The sequence below is a fragment of the Thunnus maccoyii genome, chromosome 21 (genome assembly GCF_910596095.1).
Source record: "Thunnus maccoyii chromosome 21, fThuMac1.1, whole genome shotgun sequence".
Classification (NCBI taxonomy): Eukaryota; Metazoa; Chordata; class Actinopteri; order Scombriformes; family Scombridae; genus Thunnus; species Thunnus maccoyii.
This window is the reverse complement of record NC_056553.1, coordinates 24,397,882-24,421,341: the sequence shown is the minus strand read 5'-3', so window position 1 is coordinate 24,421,341 and position 23,460 is coordinate 24,397,882. Positions and strand designations below refer to the sequence as shown.

General features: G+C 39.5%; 1 protein-coding gene across 3 annotated transcripts in view; it reads right to left on the bottom strand.

Annotated features, from left to right (window-relative positions):
* The window catches only part of LOC121887978 (E3 ubiquitin-protein ligase HECW1), an 81,520-nt gene extending 58,681 nt beyond the window's left edge, over positions 1-22,839 (bottom strand). Inside the window, exons 1-5 of one of the 3 annotated variants that reach the window (XM_042399176.1) lie at positions 22,573-22,839; positions 14,224-14,281; positions 10,113-10,428; positions 8,340-8,447; positions 5,918-6,012 (exon numbers count right to left, since the gene is read on the bottom strand). In XM_042399176.1, coding sequence (XP_042255110.1) covers positions 5,918-6,012; positions 8,340-8,447; positions 10,113-10,428; positions 14,224-14,250 — 546 coding nt within the window. In that variant the 5' untranslated portion in view covers positions 14,251-14,281; positions 22,573-22,839. Of the gene's footprint in view, positions 1-5,917; positions 6,013-8,339; positions 8,448-8,616; positions 8,873-10,112; positions 10,429-11,373; positions 11,474-14,223; positions 14,282-22,572 lie in introns of those variants that run through there. The other 2 variants (XM_042399178.1, XM_042399177.1) reach the window with 2 other exon arrangements.
* Positions 22,840-23,460: the final 621 nt, after the last annotated feature.

Genomic DNA, 23,460 nt, shown 5'->3' with positions numbered 1-23,460 from the left:
TCATTCTAATGAGATGCTAATCTGCCTTGCTGAGTACAGTCATGGAGAAAAGTGCCAGCGTGGGTCTCCTCAATGATTCTAATCTCACAGATAAACCAGATGACAACTTCATCCATCTGCAGCACACTTTATATAATCGACATTTCTATTGGAGAAAGTGAAGACAGACAAAAGGCTCTTTAAAAATATAAAGGGAACAGTATAATTTATAGCCATCCTTTAAATAATGCAAGAATCTTCAATGATGTAACAGGAGAGAGATTTTTACACAATAAAAGCAACCTCCACACAACCATGACAAGCCTGAAAGAGACAGCCCACACTTACAAAGTGGATCCACATCTGATTACAGGTCAGATACACCAAGGCTCCGACCTCAGTGTGTGTGTGTTTAAGATATTTTAATACACCCTAAAGCCTTTTAAGACAGAGAGGCTAAGTGAACTAACTCAGTTAGTGTGGTTGAACAGAGACACAGGGCAGGGTAGGGGAGGTCGTGTCAGCTCAGTGTTGAGAAAAGGTCTGGTGGGGGTGGTGTGTGAAGTGCTATTATTTAACATGGATCCCTCAGCAGTGGTCACTGGTTTATGGTGCTATGTACATGCTCTTCAGAGATAGAATCATGAAGTTGTTCTGACATTTAGGAGCAAAAACTATTTGGAGAAATTTATCAGGACACCAAGTTTCCAAGTGGTATTTACCATCTAGGAGCTGAACTACACTGCAGTAGTTGGAGTCTAACCAGTTCATGGTGTATTTTTTATCTTTAAGGTAGTTCCCAAGTCCAAATTCATGTCAAAGATATTTGCACCACCATAATACCAAGCAGGTAGTTAAATCCTTTCCTTGTATTTGTCCAATTGCGTCTTGACCACCAAAGATGCAATCTCATGCATTGAAAAATTTTTTAAGAGTTCTGTTGGTTCTTTCGAAATTTGTCATAAATGTGCTTTTGACTAATTAGTGTCTGTTTTTGAGATTTAGGGTGAGGGAGAAGCATGAGATTATTACTATTTTTCAATCTACCTCGTCAACATCTTAAGAGAATGATCATCACAGGCCCACAAATTGAAGCACATATTTGTTCAGATTAAGGTGAATGACACAACAGGAAAGTTATATTTTTCCTCAAAGATTTAGTGGTTTTGTAAACAAATTAATGCATTATCATCCTTTCTCAAATACACTGCCAGTTGGTGAAACTCATCATCCTTTCTTCTCCTCGCCAACATTCGACAAACCTAGTAAGTTCTTTTTATGCTTCTTACGAAGCATCATCACAGGCCCACTTACGAAGCATAAAAAACAAAATTCGTTATCACTGTTCCAATGCTGACCAGAGAGAAAAATAAGACAAAAGGAAAACAGTGAATTGTTACTGTGCAAAATTTATGCACATGAATTTATTGCATTTTCGCTTCCGAACGTTCAGAAACTTTGCAATAGCATTTATGTTATATTTGACTGAATTTTGATTGAAGTTCACTATTATAAATTTACTGCTATAATTCGTTCGTTCAAATGTTAAATATTCTGCCTCAACAAATGCGTTCATCACAATTTTGATAACCAAAGTTATTGTCAAAAATGTTTGTCTGTAAAAAGGGAAAATTGGCCAATATATGTCAGCAGTGTGTTTTCTACACTCAATGTTGTTAATGGTCTCAAAAAACAAACCCCCATAGGCTGGGCACTATTTTCTTTTTCCTATATCTTAGAAGACATAGGAAAAGACATACGTCTAGTAACGTGTAAGTAAGTTTACCATGACATGTAGCTTGTGCACATGAAAATAAAGGTGATATGTCTGCCCATTGCAAACATCCTGAATATTTCAGGCCATTTGTCACAATATATTTTACATACCAGCAAATAATTTTACAACCTTGCATTTCCAGTATGTTGTTATATAATGCACACGCATATCTGTTCTGCCCTAATATCTTGTTCAATAACCTATGAACACATCATAATCAAATGATTTCCCTAAGTCTCGATTTGCAAAGTCTATTGCAAAGTAAATTTTAGCCATGCTAGCAGCATTGCTCTGGGGATAGCAGTGTCAGTTGGTTAGTCAAACATTTGGTTCCCAAAAGATGAATCCTAATGACTTTGACATTTCCTGTACCTCCATCATCAGGTCAAAAATTCAATCCGTCCAACTCTTTGGTGTTTGACTAAATATCTGCAAAACAAATTACATTCCCATCATCGTGGTTAGTGCTTATTAGCTAATATTAACATGGTAAACATTATCTGCTAAACATCAGCAAGTTAATATTGTTACTGCGAGAACGTTAGCATGATGACGTTAGCATTTAGTTCAAAGCACCACTGTGACTAGGTACAGCTTCAGAGCTGCTAGCATGGCTGTAGTCTTAGTTTATATTGAAACAACTCCCAGAATATATTAATTTCATGTCTCACCTTAGCTTTTTATTCATAATCTGATGTATTAGCGAACTGATGTATCAGACTACTTAACAAGGGCTATAGTTCAGTGTTAACAATGTAGGGACATTTTATGATTTTATGATATGCTACTACAGTAGCATATCATAAACTTACACTACTTTTTATGAGGAACTATCAACCTACTGTATTTTATCATATATTGTACAGTATTATACTTCAGAAGATTAGCTTAGTTTAGATTCTGAATGTTAGACTGACTGACTCTACATTTTTGGATTGTGACACCACAAAACTAAGCAGTGGCTGCTTGCACAATTCAGCCAAAGACCTATTTATCCTTTCCACATTGTTTCATTGACTTAATAATGGTGAGAAACCTACATAGAGAATTTCTTTTCTGTTAACTGACAGCTTACAGACTCATGTCTCTCATGCTACTGCAATATTACTAAAGAAAAAAAGGAAATAACTGAATCATACACATGCAGGAGTTTTCACATGTTTATGCATGTGTGAATAAAGAGAAAGACATGAGTGAATATTTATGTTTACCCAGGCTATCCAGCTGAGCCTTGTCCTCCTCCCGCTCCTCCTCTCAGGATGGCTGGGAGACAGCAGTCCCAGCTGGAGACACATGCCGTCCATCACATACATACACAAACAAACGCTGTGTCTTCTCTGTCTGCAGCGTCTGACAGTTCTGACTTGCTTGAGTAGACAACAGTCAATCCAGACAAATCTGCTGCACTTCTTTCCTGTCTGTCCATCTCCTCTCTGGTTATTTTTTCCACCTTCTCCTTTTGTTGTGTCAAACTCCAGCAGTTTGATCCGGTGGTTTTTACCTCTCGCCTCCAAAAACCTGAATGATTTACCCGGACTGGCCTCTCCTCTGCTATCACTGCTCCTCTCTTCCTTCCCTGTCTCTCTTCCAATAGCGGTTATTTTTACTCCTTTGTCCTCAGGAAGTAAGAACAGATCAAGTTCTGGGCCCATCAGCATTTCCAGCGGCCCACAACAGCAGAATGGGAAGGCAAACATGGAAATCCAATCGCCCAGCTGGACACCTGCTTGACACCACGGTCTGACTGATCTAGGCTTTAGAAGGGCAATGACAATATAGATATACTGTGGTATTGCTCAATTCTTTTTGTGACAACTTCCCAGGGTTTTTGAGCATTGCTATGCACTTCCCACCTGCTTATCCAATGGCCAGGCACTATCTGGCAGGACCAGGTTTAGATATCAAAGGTTGTGAAAGAGTCAGATGCCTCAAGCAATGAGAGGCATACTGAATCAAAAGTCTCAAAGGGACAAATCACCAGGTCTCTCCCCTTTGTTACAATAGATATTAAGTACTAAGTGTCAAGTCAGAACATATTGTCAATTGATACTTGTCTTGTAATTAATCATATGTATTTACTTTAGGTAACATATCTTTGATATGCACAAACCTTTTAAGGATAAAGCTGGCAATAGTCTATATTTGTCTTATTGGTGGGGAGTGGTGGTTGAAATTATCAAAATATATGCATAGCCAGATAAAAGGTTGGACAAGAACTGCATAAGCCAAGATGATTAATAGAAAATGTGGAAGCTGACTGAACTGTGGGAGTTAAGACTCATCTAAAATGAATGGCGATATCCCACAACAGACAGTATGGTTGTGACCACAGTCTCAATGATAAATCAAACCAACAGCCTTCCTATGGTGCACCACAATTTAATTGTGTGTTGTCACTTGTTTGTGGTGCTGACTCTCCACAAATGGACTACAGCTGACACTAAATCAGCCAGTCAGCAGGGGTGGACATAACAAATTACATTAACTGTTGCAAAGGCTTTGGATGTACTTGTACTTTTTAAAAATCAGCAATTTTACTTAGTTTTTCTGTTTTTTCTCAAACAAAACAAAACAAAAAAGCTATGAAGAAGTATCTCATCTATCTCTAGTGGTATAAAGCCATGGGACTATTTCTTCACCTCAATGCAAACTGACAATCGATAGAAACATATAGAGATCTGTGCATAAATGAATACATTTACCCTTCATAACTTCACAGTTTCAAATGCAGTACAATGATGGGTATAGACTACACACAATCGTACACACTCTTATATATCTTTTTTCACTGACAACTCTCTCTGTTTAAAATCTGCTTAAAATAACAAAGGAACAACAGCTCACTTGCACTAACACACACTCAGTTTTATACTGGTGTATTTGGCAGGGATTATTACATGTAATGTAATAATCTAATTACTGATGCAAAAGTCTCAAACCTAACTGCAATGATTACACATGACACAAACAGGCTTAACTTGTTTATCTCTGTAGAAAAACAACTTGCTAGATCCAACTTTGGAACAGCTGTACTGAGATCCTGTAGGAAAAAACATGAAGCAAAGATGTGTTGATGTCCAGTTTTTTGTAAAGATCTCAGACAAAACTTAATTTTAAGACCAGTTGCAGAATGCAAATGGGAACAACTGATACATTTTGTGATACTTTATGGTTCTAAAACGTGTATAGTACAACTTGCATACAGATGGATGACATTTCTGAATAACACAACCTATTCTGAAAAACAATATATGACCTAGCTACTGCATGTGGTGACTCTGCCTGTAGAGAAAGAGAAAAAACAACCAAATGCACCTAAAGTTCAAATTAGGCAACTCTTGTGTGGCCATCAAGGGTAATATCCTTTTGGGTTTCATTTAATAAGAACATGCCAAACCAGAAAACAGCCATACAGTAGATATTCAATTCTATTTGGATTATAAAGACACGACAATGAGCTTCTATGCAGATGACTGCTGACTCTTCAACTGCTCACCAGGTTATGTTCCTGTTCATGGGCAAGCACTGAATTCTGAAATAAGAAATGCTCAATTGAACTGAACTGTCAACACTAGGTGACCTATGACCTGTGTACTTTGCCCTATATTACCCATAAGACAAAGTACTTCTACCTCCAGACAAAACAACTTTACTTTATGTAGTGACCTTGAACTCATTGATGGTACTGATCTGTATACCAGTAGATAAATGCATTCTTCTGAGCAGTGTAGAGAGAATATATTCAATGAACTACTGACACACATGCAGTTGTGTATCGGAGCTTCACCACAAGAGAGTTACAGGCACAGAGGTTAACCCTACCTCCTCACGCAGACCAACCAGTAGGAGTAGCTACTGTAGCGACAAGGACACTATCTCTCACTGGCAAACACTGCCAATTGTGTTCAATGGGCTGCCTGGCCAAGCTGTAAGCACCGCTGCCAGGGAGTGAACCCAGGTCTCTGCAGTGGTAGATGAGTGCTTTTCCCCCCTACACCATCCACATGCCCACTCCCCTTATACACATTGAGTTTGACAGCAAAGACAGGTAACCAGGATGCTACTGTTCATGTAAATACATACAAGATTACTGATGAAGCTGTTCGAATTTCAGAGAGCGGCACATGTCAAAATTAAGCTATGAGATGTGGTGAGACTCACAGGTGCAGAGCCCTTCTTGATGGTTACGCTGGGTGTGGTTGCCCTCAGTGCTCCGGTGACACCGTGGTAGTACCTGAAGCAGACCTGGGTCTCAGCTGAGGACGACACATGGATGGGAGGGGGGGGGGGGGGGGAGGTGGCAATGATGGAGACAAAATTCTAGTTAGTTTCTTTTATCAACACTGAATCTTTCACCATATCTTTACCTGCTTTTTAAAATGTGCCCGTAAAACAACAAACCGCACATGGTTGATGGTGATGATTTTACATTATTTCCCCCGATTTATTTATTTGTGGTATTCAATTTTTCATTTGTATTTTTTCAGCAATGACTTCCTGTTGATGTCCCATGTGATCACTGATCAGTACAAGCATTTGTGCACATTGAATTGTGCAGTATAAGAGAGAGAAAAATAAATGAAGAAAAGAGAGAAAAACAGAGAGGTAATTATTGAAATGTCTGTCTAGTCCTCAGTGGCTTTTGAATCATTTATGGAACTAAATGAAATTTTGTAATTGTATATTATTCTTTAATGATGATTTTCAGTTTTAAGCTAATACTTTTATTTATTTTATCAAAAAGTTAGAGGCAAAGAAAAAAATCGAATCCTTTTTTATGATCTATACATTTTACTTCAGTCATTTATGAAGTTATCAGTGATAGTCGATTGGTGACATTTATCATTTCTGGGACTCTGTACTCTTAGAAAATAGGGGAAGTAGAGCAAAAAAAACAGCAAAAGGCTTGAGGACACAAGGAGATTAAGGTCATAGTAAAGCTCCATGTTTCTCTGCTTGTTTGGCTAGACATACTCAGATGCTTTGATGAGAAGAGAGGAAACACACAGCAACACTGCATGCAAGTGACTGAATGTATAAAAGTATGTCTTAATTTCGCAAGTGTGTAACAGAGGAGGAGCAAAAATATAGCTATCATTTCTATTTTCACAGCGTTAAATGATTTATTAAAGAAAAGAAAAACCTCATAAGGACACACTGGGAAGGGTTAATCAGACCATTAAATGCTGGTGACAAAATAAAGTAAATATACAGCAGATCCACAGTTTGAACATTTGGTGTGATGCATCACTGCAGCTTGGCTAACTGTTTTTAGTCATTAAAGGTAATGCTCCTTGCAGCACAGGGGGACATCAGCACTATCTTTATCAACGAATAACACCCTTGAGCAAAGCCCTTTACCCCCAACTGCTCCAGTGGAGCTGCTCAGTGACCATCTGATCAGACTGTGGTTACAAGTCAGCTTGCAGGTGTGAATGTGTGTAACCGTGGGTGTTGCTGCAAAAGAGAGGCTGCCTCTCAGTAAAACTTCCCTGAATAAAATAAAGGTGTCTTTGCAGCTAGTGTTGGTTTAATGTCATATCGTTTAAATGCCATTTCAGATGCTTTTCCATGCTGACAAGAATAAATGTTCAGGGGAAGTATGAATACTTGCAACAGTTTAACATAACAGCTTATAAGCTACTTCCACCTGTCAAATAGAGGTTGGTGTTCCTAAATGGAAACACCTGGGCAGCTTCATGCTGATAAATGTATTCTGTTGTGTGCATCCACATAGTCTCTCCCACTCACACACACAATCCCCCATGTCCCTAAACACAACAACTGTGCACCATTTGTGACTGTCTCCCCGCACCTTTTCTCTCTTCCTCCCTCTAATGATGTGTCTCTGTAAGCAATCGTGTTGCTTTTCCAGAGACTGTTACAGCACAGACTGGGCTTCAACTCATACAGAGTATGAAAACACTTTCATGTCATTATGATTTTTGGTATAATTTCATTTGTCCCAAGTAGTGAATGTCTGTGAAGTGATACATAAAGACATCAGGTTCAGTAAAGTGCAGCATGACTAGGTGTGATTCACCAGAATTAGATTTTCTTTGTAGATCATTTTAGCACTGATGATGCAGGATGACATCACCAAAACCGTCCAATGAATGAGTTACCCGTCAGTCCATATGACTTCATGTTTACAGCTTAGTTTGACGTAAGTCAGTGTGAACACGCAACGGTTTTCTCTTTATTCCTGACAAAGCGGACTGAACTCTGTAACACTGCAACATCTACGGCACCTTTAAGCAGTCACTGAATGTCTCCATATAACAATGTGACTTGTAATTTATAGGAATAATGCGCAGATGGTTTGATTTTAATGGCTTATGACTAAACCAACACTGACGTGACAGACTGCTCATAGAACCTGGCTGAAAAACTGAAGAAGCAGAATTCCAAAGAGAAATTGGCAAAAATATTATAAAACAGCTAATACAACTTGGATCAAATGGTACAAATTCATTGAACAGTACAATATGGGCTGTTTATGGAAGACCTCAACTTGATCTGATTTTAATGAAAAACTAATTTCCCTGGGGTAAGTTTCCTTGGGAGAATTTTTGTTACTTACAGTCACTGAAGTGGGAGCTGCAGTCGATTTTCCAAACTATCTGTCCCTTGTGAGATCCGTTGATTCCTCGGTTCTTATAGTCCAGAAAGTTCTCAGACAAAGCCTCATCTGGGAAGAGAGATGAAACTGATGAAACAACACTGCTACTTCAACCCTCAACACTTCTTTGAAGAAGTAGATTTTTTATATTTCATGTCCCATTACACTCAGTAACAAAATCTGCATTTGATTCTACATGCAGAGATGTCAGTGGAGTGTCCTTCATTTGCTACTGTACCAATGCTTTCAGGTGCCTGAACTTCAAATGACTTCAACACCACATCAACAAATCTCATTCAATCTTAACCAGCGATTGTAACTAGGGATGTACGATGTTATCGGCACATCATCGGTATCAGCCGATAAAAGCTCTAAAATGACATATCGGCATCGGCCATTTCTGCCAATTATGAGAAGCCGATTTGTTGCCTTCTCCTCCGCCACCTGACTGTGCTTCCCTCCACAGACTGTTTCACCCTGACGGTCCCGATGCTTCCTCCGCAGGCTCCACTTCACTCAAGCTGCCCGTCAGACCCGCTGCTTCTTTCCACTTTAACCTGAATAACCAACCGGGCCTCGGTGCTCTGGTTGGATCCACATAGAGAGCCAGGGCTAACGTTAGCTGGGAGGCTAGAAGAGGCTAACTAGCTGTGCTTCCCTCTGGCCATGCTGCGGCTAACGCTCCCCTAGCCTCTCAGCTAACGTTAGCCCCATTTCGCCATGTGGATCCACCCGGAGCACCGAGCCCCGGTTTGTTATTCAGTGGAGGCTAGCAGAGGCTAGCTGGCTGTGCTTCCTTCTGGGCATGCTGTGGCTAACGCTCCGCTAGCCTCTCAGCTAACGTTAGCCCCAGCTCTCCATGTGGATCCAACCAGAGCACGGAGCCCCGGTTTGTTATTCAGCTTAAAGTGGGAAGAAGCAGCGGGTCTGACTGACAAGCTTGAGTCCTGCGGAGGAAACACCGGGACCGTCAGTGGGAAACAAGGGAGGAGCTGCTAAATTCAGCTGCACAGATAGGAAACACCTCGGCTGACAGGATGTACCATTCTCTTTGGAAAAAAAAACATCTTTTTGGTTTATAACAGCAGTTGGAAACCAGCACATTAGGTGCATTACCACCACCTTCTGCTCCGGACTGTAGACCAGAGATTAAATCCTGCACATTAATCCTGTTTGTCTAATGAACTCAAAGAAAACTCTACTGCTTGATCCACTTGGCAAGTTCATTAAAGTGTTAATGCTGAGCTCCTGAACTCCAATCTTCCTAAATTCTTCCTTCTTATATTGTCTTTCTTGATCATACTTAGTACAATCTATGCTTGCATGCATAATAGTCTCCTCAGCCATCTGGAAAAAAATATGTGCATATATGGGTATCGGCATCGGCAATCAGCCACAATGAGTTGGAAATATCGGCATATCGGATATCGGCAAAAAATCCAATATCGTGCATCCCTAGTAATAACCATCACACAATGAATTACTTAGACATAAAAATGTTATCATTTTATGTGCTCAACCCTCTATTACATTATGGGCATGTTATTATGTTATCAGTTTTTATCACATTTTTTATTGTGTTATACATACTTATTACCTTATTAGACATTACAATAAGTCACCCCTCATTGAAGAATGGAACAAACTGTGGCCAAATACTTTTCAGGCTAGTGTCATTAAATATACTTCAATTAACCCATTTTTACATTCATCATCATGCCATGTCTCACTTACCTACAAGATACATTCCAATCCAGTCCCCAGCATCCACTTCCTCCTTGATGTCCCATGTGATCACCAGGTCTTCAGACTGGCCTATGGTGTAGTGAGAGGAGCTGATGGTGAGGGTGGAACGAGCGTCTGGGGAAACCAGATCAGTGTCACTGGTGGAGCGTGACAGCCCCAGCATGAAGGCCTCCTGGTTCAGACCGTTGACAGCATAGGTGTCTGGACCGTAGCTGTGACGATCCTTACAGCGCTGGCGGGTCTGGCTGCTGCGGGTCGGGGAGGCCATGGCCGCCAGGCCCAGGAACCGATTCTGGTACAAGTTCTACAACGCAAGACACAGCAAGAAGAGAAATAGAAATAGAAATAGAGAAATACATAGAGAAATAAAAACATAAGGCTTTGTTCTGAAGATAAAGAAAATCAAATGAGAAAGCACCTAATTGGTGTTTGTTAGAGTTTTCTTCTCTAAGCTAAACATGACATTACATGCCTGAGTGCACTGCAACATCTGTAAGTACAGCACTTACAGATGTCTCTCTCTATGAACTAGTTTTCATTGTTACTAGTGAAGTATGCCTTTTCCACAAGACCATAAACCCTCACCCAAACAGTGATTGTCTATTCCTAACATAGTAACCATAACTTGGCACAGCGAGCCTGACAAGCGTTGGATTTCTCCAGTAGCAGTATGCATGGAGTTGGAAGTTTGAAGGGTTGTGTCTTTTTTGTCTTTCCAAAACCATTAATACATGAGCGAAGTGTAGAGGTTCAAGAGAGAGCCAAGAAGCCACTATAGAGTTTAGAGTAAAGTTAGCACCTCTGTCCTGATTTTTATTGGATTGGTGGAAGTTTACACTTCACAGCCAAACCAGTAACCCAAGATAGCTTTACACGTGTAAAACACAAGAGTTAGTCCTACATAATCAATGTTTATCAGTTACAAATGAGAAGCCTGGATTTCTTTACGTCTGTGGAAATTTAATAGCCATTGTTTAAAAAATTAAAAAGAATTTTAAATGGTAAATCTTCCCACATTATTATTGTAAACTACAAATTTGTTTGCAAAATTAGAAGTGGAAAACTTGACAGCATTAGCACTGGAATAGACTTTTTGTCCCCCCCACTTTCAGGCATTATGGTAATAAAGTGGTAACGTCTAAGCCAGGTATTATGGTCACAGTGATAATGTCTAAGTCTACTCTAACATGTTGGACCTTTAAAACCAATCATAATCACAACACAGCGGACAGTTTGGTATTTTCCTGACCTTGAAATTTGCTTTGCCTGTCTGTGTGGTATTGTGGTGCACAGCGCTACATGCACGGTGAACTGCCGGGGTGAGACACGCAAATTGGCAGCACAAAGCAAGTTCTTGGTGTTTTTGTGGAGGATGGGTCTTAAATGTCTCAGAACCACGTCTGTTTCTGGAGCAAAGTCACTCTGCTGCCACTTTGGTGATTTTATCAACAAGAGCAAACTAAATACTTGCTGCAGATGTGCTGCAATAATGCTTGAAATATAAACAAGTTATTTCAATTAAACACTCTCCAACTAAAATCGGCACAGAAAATAACATTTAATGTGGATAAAGCATCTGTATATATCTGTAAATGAATGTGGGTGATTCTTACAGTGGCTTTATACTGTATGAAAAGCTTCTTCACTTCATTAAATCCCTGCAGCATCTGAAGGCAGCAGGACTGATATGTTGATAAACCTGCAGTCTCTGAGAAGTGCTGCGCCAGAGCGCAGTGCTGTTACGCACAGCTGTTCACTGTGTTTATCTACATTAAATTACCTGAAAACTACACCAGGCTGCTACGGTATAATCACACACACCTCTACACACATCAGACTGGTCGCTTATAACTCCATATTCTGCCTGTTTAGATGTCAGGTTAGCAGGGCTCATCATAGCCTCTTTTCAAACTTTCTTTTCAGCAAAAGTAGCGCCTCATGTTTTATTCTTGAAAGAAATTGCAGTGCAAACGCTGTTGCGTAACATTAATTATGTGACCATTTACGAGGTGAGATACATTAGAGTTATGGCTGAAATAGTATCGGTCCAATCCTGACTCTTACATCATCCAAAGCTGGATGTACTCCTACTTCAAATCTCATTCCGGCACTGCTGCTTGACAGGCACTGATGCATATAAATATGGGGAGCAGAGCTTAGCAAAGGGTCAATATGCCTTTTTCACAGAAACCATTATGACATTTCACAGATGGAATAACACAGGTAGAAAGGATAATATATATGATGGCTGAATTCCATTTAGCTGGCTCAGTGTCAGGGTCTTGGTATTGTGCATACTGGATCATTGTCACGGCATACTGGGACGCTTGAATAGAAGCAACACCTGTGCTTTTCCTACTATGACAAGTCAAAATGCTGTGAAAAAGGTGGTTTGGCATACCATCGCACAAGGGATTCACTGAAAACAATGCATAGGTGTACTGGACGTGATGCAGAGGACCAAAGCTGGCATGCCTATAGTGCAAGCCAGTTTGTCATAATTCACACAACAGTCACAGTCAGAGGTCATTGGTGACTATCTTTCTTTAGTCTTTATTAAAACAATGTTACATGATGAAAAATCTCAGGCCGTAGTTTGTTAAGCTTCATTGTAAACATGTGAGTTGCTTGTTGTCTCTTGCATTTCTGACGGTTTAGCTACTCGAGGCAGGTTTGCTGCCCCGAGTGGTTGATACACGTATCAATTAAACTGTCAGTGGAATGCACCATGAACCTGGAACCAGGTTTCACCTAGTCAACCAGGACTGAAATATTATGGTCCCCCGCCTCTCAAAAATATGTTTTTCTTCTTGTTCTTATGGTTGAATGTTTGATTTTCACTGTGTAGTTTGACACTAGAGGGCTGTTTTCACATTCATCTGCTGAAAGTGGAAAGTTTCTCTGTGCTCAATGAAAATCAAATTTTAAGGAGTGTATGCCAATGAGCATGATTTGTGACATCTTAAATAGATTAGCCAATCTCGGTCCAATGCTTCACACAGGTGAGATGTGGAAACTTGAAGCCTCCAGTGCACAAACCCTGAGGATGGATTTTACAGTGAAGTATTTGCATATTCATAGATTCTGGAATTTTTAATGAGGGAAAATGAGGATTTTAATGTGGTAATTATACTATTTTGTGGAAAAACCATATCAGACACACATTATTGTTCCATTACTGTATTTTTATATGTCGTAATACATGTCTGGAGGGGATCTTTAATGATTACAACTTTGAGGTAATTTTGGACAAATATTATTCAGCACCTGATATGAGGTCAAAAGGTCTTATGGGTGAGGGTTATTACACAATAGCATATATGTTTTCCTGTTGTAGTTCAGTCCCTATTAATCTACATACTTTATTGGTAATCCTATTTGTAATACAGTGTCGCAGACAGGATTCAGTTAATGACTGTAAGAACCTGTGAACATGAACCTTTCAGAACTTGTAAACATGATTTAAAGGTGCGACATGACCCGCTAAGAGTTCAGTGTCTGCTCAGCATAGATGCTGTGATCACAACAAGATGCAGCATCATTACCCGCCAGTCCAAATGCAAAGGAGAGTTTCCCCATCCTGAGATCTCAGATCAGATCAGAGAATGCTCCAGTTAGAAAGGAGCTTCATGGCACGGCTCATTCAGCCTTGACGGATTGGTCGAAATGCTGAAGCACTTTGTGCGTGCAGTTAGTGATGAAGAAAGGTTGTCTGCATGCAAAGCACAATTTTCATGTGCTTGCTTAAGTCACCATGTGATAAGAAGTATTAGTGAAACTACAGCATCATTATGGATTCAGCCTAGTGTTATACCAATACAGTGTGTTTTAATTGATTTGAAAAATATTGGTCTTTGTGAAAAACAGGATATGATACAGTCAGTTTACATTACATGATTAACATGATTTGAAGATACTGAATATAAGAACACAATGTATTAAATATACTATATATAAAATATACTATATATATATTGGTACTGACACCAGCCTTCCCAATAATGGTTGAATCCTGCAGACAAACTGGGAACTGGGTGGTGGAAAGCAGGCAAATGGGCAGGTGCTGGGTGGTCGTGATGGCGGGTGGGGGGGCACTGACCTTGATACTACAGAGCTGCATCAGCATAATGACCAGTCAACCCAAAGCAGACCAAAACCTGAGGGAAGGGGGAGGAGAGGGATGTCGTGTTACAAACCACAGAACAAAAAAACAGGCAGTGAATGCAGCAGGTGTAAGTCAAGTATGGCATCTGTGTGCAGTTATGTTAGAGGGGGGAAAAAATCATCATCATTTTCATACTTCATCTTTTTCAGATAAAAATATGAATTATTGAGAAGGAGCAAATGGACAAACAAGAGGGAACACACAGAGAGACAAAGACATTATGACCTCTACATAGAAACATGGAGAACAGAGATATTCAGCGACGAGCAGACATAACATCACAGCCGCTAATGATGTTCAACTTAAAAGATATTCAAGACAGCAACAAAACACACATCCCATTAGTTATCATGTGCATCAGTTGATGGTCACATGGTTTGCATTGCCTGCAAAGGAAGAAAATATTAGCAGTCCAGTGAATGTGAGCCACATCTGGTATGAAGGGCATGAGGCAGAATGACTGACTGTATGCTGTATTCACTGCAGTATGAGAAGACATAAACCCTCAGTTGATTTCATATGAAATACAGAATGTGCAATGAATCAAAACATCAATAATATTATTCACAAATGATTCAAATATTCTATTTTTCAGTACACTGTCAAAATCAAAGATTAAATACATTATAGTGATTTTAAATGACCATAATTAGCTGCGTTGCAGATAGATAAGGGGATGGATGTAATTTCATGTTGCAGTAATAAATCAGCCACTATTATCTTATATGTTTTCATAGAGAAAAAATCTAAGAGGATACACGTCTCAAGCAGCTTGGACAGAAACATACAGTAGTGTATGCATGTCAGAGGAAGTAATAAACAAGATGTGTCAGTTGTTAGTTATGTAGGAAATGCTGTAATTTTCTGGCACCAATAAAATACATAAAAGGTAAATATAAATGAAATAAAGGACCAGTAGGAGCACATGGCCTCTTCATACACAACCGTAAACACAGAGAGGTATGATGTTGTATTTCATTCTAGTGAACCTGTAACCATCTGATTACTCCTGTGTTACAACATGACACCTGCTCACCCACACATGATCAGCTGAGAAGCAAACACACACACAACCACTTTCACCACCCAGCGACCATGAATGGTTTAAGCTTCACTTTCTTTCACAAAATCCCCATTACATACCTAAACATTGTTAGCGGGTGCTGTCAGGCAGAACAGTGAAGTCTGTCACTGGCGCCTCCTTCCAGAGATATGATTGGTTCTGGCTCCTACAGATTTTATGATTTTATGATTGCCAAACCCGACCATGTGAATGGTTTCTTTACGCTTTTTTAACAGACAAACAGGACAGGCAGTGTGAGTGCAGTAAAATCTATATACAGAAATAAATGTATAAAAACAAAAGAACCAGGGAAACTCAGCACTCAACTCTCAACCATCAGCTATGAACTGAACTGATGGGCTTTATATACATGTGGCCCCTCCTACAAGCACAAACTACAGTGTGTTTCCATACAAAAACAATAAAGACCATGTTGATTATTGATGATGATTATTGTCATTGTCCTAAGATTTAAAATTTTCTGTGAAATAACCCAAATACTCAATATTGTGTTTTAATATAGCCAAGTTCACTGTATGCTTTTCATTTCTACATTTTCCTGTATGAAAGAATTTTGATCGCTGCTCAGCACCCAAAGTGAAATGCATTTCTGACCATGTAACCCAGTTCCAGTAATTCAGCTTACTGCTGCACACAACAGCAGTGTTCCCAACTCCTACTGATTATATTAAAATGCTTTTTGTTTTATTCTATTTCATTCCATCACTGTCCGTGTCCAGTCTTCATGTCAGATATACATGAGATTCAAATCCACTAACAACAAATTCTATCATACGGCTGGACAACAACACAATCACAAAAACATCTGCCGTCCCAACAGTCACGCCACACACAATTCTTAACGCTTTTAACTCTAACCCTGGTGTTTTTCACTGCATCAGCCAGTTTGGGGAAAAGAAATGCAAATGTTGAATCCATTGCATCATGGAGTCAAAGTGCTGCTGTGCAAAAATGATCAAAATGCAGGTGTGTTCAATATTAATATGTCGAAAATGCAAATTCAACATGCTGCTTTTCAGTAAGAGCCTTTCAGGAAACAGTGCTCGTATGTTGAAGCAACACGGGTAGCATGGCTTGAATGTTCTGAGCTTTAACCAATGATAGGTGGTCAATACCTTCTGTTGTTGTTGCAGGATATGTTTTGTGCCAACTGAAACTGGTCAGGTCAAATGAATCAGCTTGAACTGAACTGTATTCTGATTTCTATTTCAAAAATAACATCAAGAAATCCTTTGTTGCAAGTGTGAGGACGGCCTGACATAATAATAATAAGAACTGAATCAGCTGCTAGAACAGCAATGCAAGAAACAAATTCCTGTTATCCTTTTCATGATGTATATATTGACTAAGTAACTAACAATTAACATGAATGAATCTTTCAGCTATCTTCTAACAGACTCCAGCAACGGTTGTGTAGCTATAACTAGAGGGGGAGGTGGTAATAGAAATGTGCAGACACAACGGTTTGCACACCATGACACACATATGCAAATATGTAACTATACATACTCCTGCTTCGGTCATGTTCAAATCCCCACAGTCCTCATTAGTCATGTAGTACCATATTACTATGGTGCCATAGTTAGCTACACTAACACACGTTTGATAATCTCCGGGGAAATATCCCAGTTGTCCTTTCTACTTGCTCTGACACTCGCGTAATTAACCAGTATAATTGCGATCAAGACGACGCGATTATTAATTCGGCGCACATGTAGAGTAGGCGGTTTGGGAGAGACTGGACAGCCTCTACCGGGGAATGAGATCAGCCAGTGCTCTGGTTCAGTAATGATCTCCAAAGGTAACCCTCCTTCAGCTTATTGTTCAACTAATGATGAGTAACCATAGCTACTGTATGATCTAATCCAGCTGTCCATATGACTCTGTGGTTTTACACTTCAAGTGAAAGCTGATATGCACTTTATGTGCTGATGTGTTTCATGAAAAAAAAAAAAAAACTTAAAAAGAAAACCATTGTGCAAGTATTACACATAAATATACTGTTTCAGCAGTACTGCATTGCTGCCAGTGGAACTTAACCTGAACTGGTTCTGAGATAATTGGATCAGATTTTGTTGCTATTGGATAGTGATTAATGGTGCCATACATATTTTCATGATTCTATAGAAAAACACTTAACACACATAACACTGCATACCTTTTTAGTACTTGTGGAGTCTGCCCTGGTTGCCTGGCAACCTCACGGTGACGACAAGATTCCAGGAAGTCAGTGTGCAACATGCAACATGTTGTTTTGACACTGTATATTAATCAAACCTGATATAAGCTTTAGAGGTGCTGACAGGTGTACTAGTACTACATGCTAATCTTCATAGTATACTGTTTTTTAGTATAAAAAACAAAACAACATACTTTACTATTTTATATCGAACAGCAAATTTCAAAATACATGCAAAGTCAGACATTAATCAAACTGTAACTTTTTTTTTTGGTCACTTTTCCACCACGCTACATACTCAACACCTGCTTAGAATTAGTGTGTATTATGGGTTTGGGGGCACTCAGAGTCAGGTTTAAAGGACTTTTAATGTATCTGCCACAACACAGACTGAATGATGTAGTACAACCTTTGCTACTCAGTTGCAACCAAGCATGACAGAACAGGGTTTGAGAAAAGAAGGTTAAGCGTACCTCTTCACTGTTGTTGTGTCCCATTTATTATGTGCCTTGCTGAGTAGTGGACAAAATAACGTCCCTTTCTCATTAGAGTGTAGGCCTTTTACAGGGATTACTTTTAACTGATTTCTTTATGGGTCAGCCCTTCTCAAAGAGGGGTTTGTAAGTGGCTTGTTAGCTAGACATACAGCCTCCAGCACGACATGAAACCTCAGTACACAGACGACGGATACGTTTATGAAGAGAAAAGCCGTTGCGTATGAAGAGCAGACCAATCAGCGCTCCTCACCACCGCAAGCTGCAAGCACACCAGGGTAAATCTGGGTGACGTCATTGTTTACAACCAAGCAGCAACCACCACAGCTGAGCGTGAAGTCGATGCAGAAGGGCCTTGCAGTCATTAGTAGCTGGCAGCAAAAAACTGTGACTGTATTAAATTCAGTGTGAAATATTTCATTATCTCCCTGAAACCCAGGACAGTGAAAACATCTTCCACGTGAATTTAGGGTTCACTTCTTCTAGGGTTCTTCTTCTTCTAGAGATTTTTAGAACAATTGTTTTATAAGAGATATTAAGGTGTAAAAAATTTGCACAACAGAGAAAGAAACACTCATTCACTCTGCTGATTATGTGCACGGTGTTTATGGCCCCATATTTCCCCGTAGTAGCCACACAATTGGCTTCTACTGTATAATAATAAGCTTCACTGGTAGGATAACTGTTTATATGAGCAGGCTGATCTAGTGCTGCAACTACCAATTATTTTCCTTATTGATTCATCTGACCATTATTTTTTGATTAATCAATTAATCATTTGGTCAATAAAACATTAAAAAACGCTGAAAGATAGCTGTCACAATATCCTAAAGCAGTGGTTCACAACTCTTTTCACTTCAAGAACCCCTAAACTGACACAAATCAGACCACCGACCCCCATTTCATAAGATTTTGGCTTTTCGATATTTTTATTACAGACAGTGTATGAAACCCATGACCACAATAGTCATACACTCTGTCACTGGATGAAATTATAGTTAAAATAAATGATTCCCCTTTTTGCTGGGGACCCCCTAAAACCCCCTCAAGACTTCTGGGGGTCCCTGGACCCCACAGTGTCCTAAGGCACAAGGTGACATCATCATCATCATCATCATCATCATCATCATCATCATCAAATGACCTGTTAGAATATTCAACATTTGTTTGTGCATTTATGGAAATTATGGGAAAAAAGGAGTAGAAAGAAAGGTCAGGGGTTCACTAAAATCATTTGGGTAAGTCTGGTGCTCATGTAGCAGTCACTCAGATAAAAAAAACACCAAAACATCAAGTTCTCTCCTCCACCCCTATTAAAATTGTGAAAACTGTAAACTGAAAATAAAATTATATCAAATTAAAGTCTTGGCTTCTTTTATGGTGTTTAAACACAATGATGTATCCATATTAGTCTGCTGTTGGTAAAAGTGAGTCAGGCTGCAGACAGTCTGACAGTGTCTGATGGAGCTGCTGTTCCACGTCCACAGCAGCTAACAACAACTATACACTGTAGGCAGAGATACACTGATGCTAATCTGACAAATCAAATCTCCATTCTTCAAAAACAACAAGTCTGACTTTCATAAAACATGCAAAGCACATAAAACAAATGCTAACACTAATCACTCATCCAACATACAGGGAGGAGGTCTCCCTTCTGTGCTTCAGAGTGTCTGCTGCACAGAGCAACACGCTGTGAATCAATACAAACTCTATATACAGCACTGCATTATAAATGCAGCCGGCAGCTCCTCTAAGTATTAATGTGTGCTTTTTCTGTAACAGGACTCTGTCACTTCTTCACAAGACTATACCAAGTGTTAGGAGAATGTTCTGTTTATTAGATTCTGCAATAAATTGGTCAGATTTTAAACATTCTACTCCTTTATATGACTTTAACATGCACTGTGTGCACTGTGATAGACATATGATGGATGGATAATAACTCTTAATCATACACCACATGGTTGTCTCTGCCTTTTTCAGCTGTCAATGCTAAAAAGCAGCAAGAATTGTTCAAAATGTCGAGTCAGAGCAACTTCAAACCTTGGTTAAAACTCAACTAGTTCATCAAGCTGGACGGCACCAAAGATTTCTTGGAAGAGCTTCTCTGTAACCTTCTACAATACAGGCCTCATCAGCACACTACAAAGTAAAGTGTTGTCTCCAGCAATTCTTGTTTGGTGTTATTTTACTTTCAACTCAGCATAAATCCTGTTGATTGACGCCAGGCTCTGCAGTAAGTTAGCAATTTGTAACCATGTTGAACACATTCTGATGTCAGCCTAACTATCTGGGCAAACCATCACTATGTCCATCACTAATCCCCCCCAAACCATTCACCCAGTATCCCAACATCCTACCCTGTGATCACAGTAGTAAAACATGCAGTAATGTAATACTGAAAAGCACTGTTTTGATTACATCTTAAACGGATTGTTGATTAATCACTTGGTTGACTGACAGAAAATGAATCATTTACAAGTTAATTGATTAATCCTTTCTGTCATTTTTCAAGCAAAAATACAAAACATCTGCTGGTTCCAGTTTCTCCAGTGTGAGGATTTACTGCTTTTCTCTGTTTTACATCATTGTAAAATTGAATATCTGATTCTTTTGGATAGCTGGTCAGACAAAACAAGACATCTGAAGGAGTCATCTTGGGCTTTGAGACCAGTCTCAGTTTTGGTTCAGGTAAGTAAGGGTCTCAGTTAAGAATCACTACACCTGTCTGTTCATCATGCTTCCAACTCTGTCATTAACACAGACAAAGAGGGAAAAAGGTGTTGTCAATTGGGTCTACACTAGTCTGATGAGAGCCAGTGTGATAGAAACATCGGAGCTGTATCTTCTGTATCAGAGGCTGAGTCACTCAAAGAAAACAGTCTTTGTCAATGTCAAACTGCTGCTCTTTCTCATTTTGGTAATGCACAGAGAGAAGCAGCACCAACAATCTCATCTACACAACTCAGGACATAATGATTAAGACATTATTTACATGTGCCAAAACTTTAGACTAAATATTTCTATTTCACATACCTGTATAATGTAAACTATGTCAATGGTCAACTACTGTTTAGTGTAAATGTCTGCTTGCTTACAGGGATTATGTGAATGTGTTATTTTGCCACCTATTTTAATGGCTACAAAGCTCTGAGACTGGGCATCTGCTATTGTCATAGGACTAATATTCCTCATAGACAACAGAGAGTGTCTCTGGGACTTGTGCCAACCTCTGCAGAGCTTTATTACAGAGTCGAACAATCAAGACCAACTTAACACTAACAAAACCCCCTAAAAATCTCACTTACAATGCATGTACTGCACAATAGCATCCTGAACTGGTACCAAACCGTAGCTAGAGAAAATATGCATATTTATGAGCATATTAAAAATAGCTAGGGGAAATCAGTGGCATCCAGGAATGGAGTGGAATGGAAAACCACCAAAACCCAGTTTACCCTCCTTGTTGTTTGCGGAATTGATTTCATGCTCTGTAAGCTTTTCATAGCCTAGTTTTTCAGAAGAAACAAATAAGAGTGTAAAAGTGATTTAGATTACGGAAAATGGTATTTAAAGAGAAAATGGCTTATTTGAAAATATTTAAAAAATTTTCTGTATTTTGGTAGAGGTTTGTGTTATAATGGGCACCAACTGAAAGCCATAATTTACTCCTGTAACTGAAAGTCACATCTATGTAAAGGGATATGTTGCTTTTCCTGAAAATACTTTTAAAATGTAGCCTATATTACAGTACTAGTTTATTTAGACTATCAGTCACGTTTGTTGTTTTTTTATGATAGGCTTACGGTTTGCATGATAACAACATAGATGAAAACAAAAGGAAAATGGGCCTACACACGTCGTGTGATGCTCGAGTGTTTAAGAGGATTTTGAGGATGGGAATCCCCACACAAAGAGGGAGGGGGGAGAGCCTCTCCTTCTATCTGGACTCGTAGTAAATCCTAAATGAAGAGCAGCTGGGGCGAAGCTGCAGGCCCTGCCATCTCCAGCGCCGACACATCAAACCAAACCCTATTCAAGAAATGACTTCTTTTAAATGATACATTGCTTGTTGCCGCATGTTGACATCTTACATGACAGATGACTCGAGCTCTTCTCAGATTCACATCCGCTGTTTGATTCGGTGCACGTCCGATAGCTCGCAAACCTTCAATGAATGATGTTTTTTTTTACTTATAAAACCAACTTTTCAGAGTGACGTGTGTTGGTTGTAGAAAATGAAGCTGCGGGGGGAATCACCTCTAAAAAAAAACCCATTTCACTAAAGTTGTGCTTGGGGGTATGTGCTCCATATTGAATAGAGACACCTAGACAACCTATATTATGAAGCAACTGTTATGTGCTGTCGGTAAATCCCGTTTAATCAGCCCGTGTTTTGAACAGGACTGGGCGTATCGCCTCCTCCACAGAGTGACAGTCAGTACATGATAGATATGTGCGGGCTGCAGAGCGCTGGGCCACACATCACCTAACGCTACACTGCAACACTGCACAGCACATACCTGGGAGAAAATAAGCTGCCGGTGGATCATTCTCCAGAGCTGAGGATGAGAACTGAAGAGCTGCACGCCTGCTAATTTCCAACCAGCTGCATTTCGACGGTAAAGAGCAGGAGGAACACAGATAAACAGCGTGCGACAGAGAAGCTGTAGTCACATCCTTTCCTCTTTCTCTGGACCACAGTAAAGCTAACAAACCACAGCGTTCCACTTCCGGTCGTTGACGATATTACCCTTTACACACCCGGTAACCGTGAAGGGTGTTAACGGCTTCTGCTCAATATTTTTTGATGGAATATACGTTTTCTATTATTATCACGTGATGAATACATCTGTTATAACGGTGTCAGTCATCTGAAATTCTGTTCAATAATCAATTTATGCGACTACAACTCAAAATAGCCTTTTATGCTGAAGGTCCCACTTCTGGTCATGTTGAGGATGAATGTGTCACAGTTGACGCAGCTGGGTACCAATGCCTCTCAGCCAATCAGCGAACGCGCTGCTCTCCTCGCGTCTCACGGCTTTCATATTACTGGAACTTCTCCTCAGTCACATAAACACGAGCTTCTACAAATAGCTGGTGAATAAGACAATAAACTACGCAGCCTTAAGGTGGCCATAATGTTTTATTTTTAATTACATATTTCATTTAAACTACTGTTTTCTTACTACGCATTTTATGTGCCATTACTGGCAACAACCAATTACATAACTGGGTGAAAGTGGCATTATGAAATAAAAACAGATGGAGGAAATAAAGGACGTTGTGAAATAATGCTGGGATAACAAATCCTATTATTGTGAAAAGAAGCCAGATAAGATGACATATTATAATATTGAGCTGTATTTTAAATTTAATTTGTAATAATTTTTATTTGAGCCAACTTG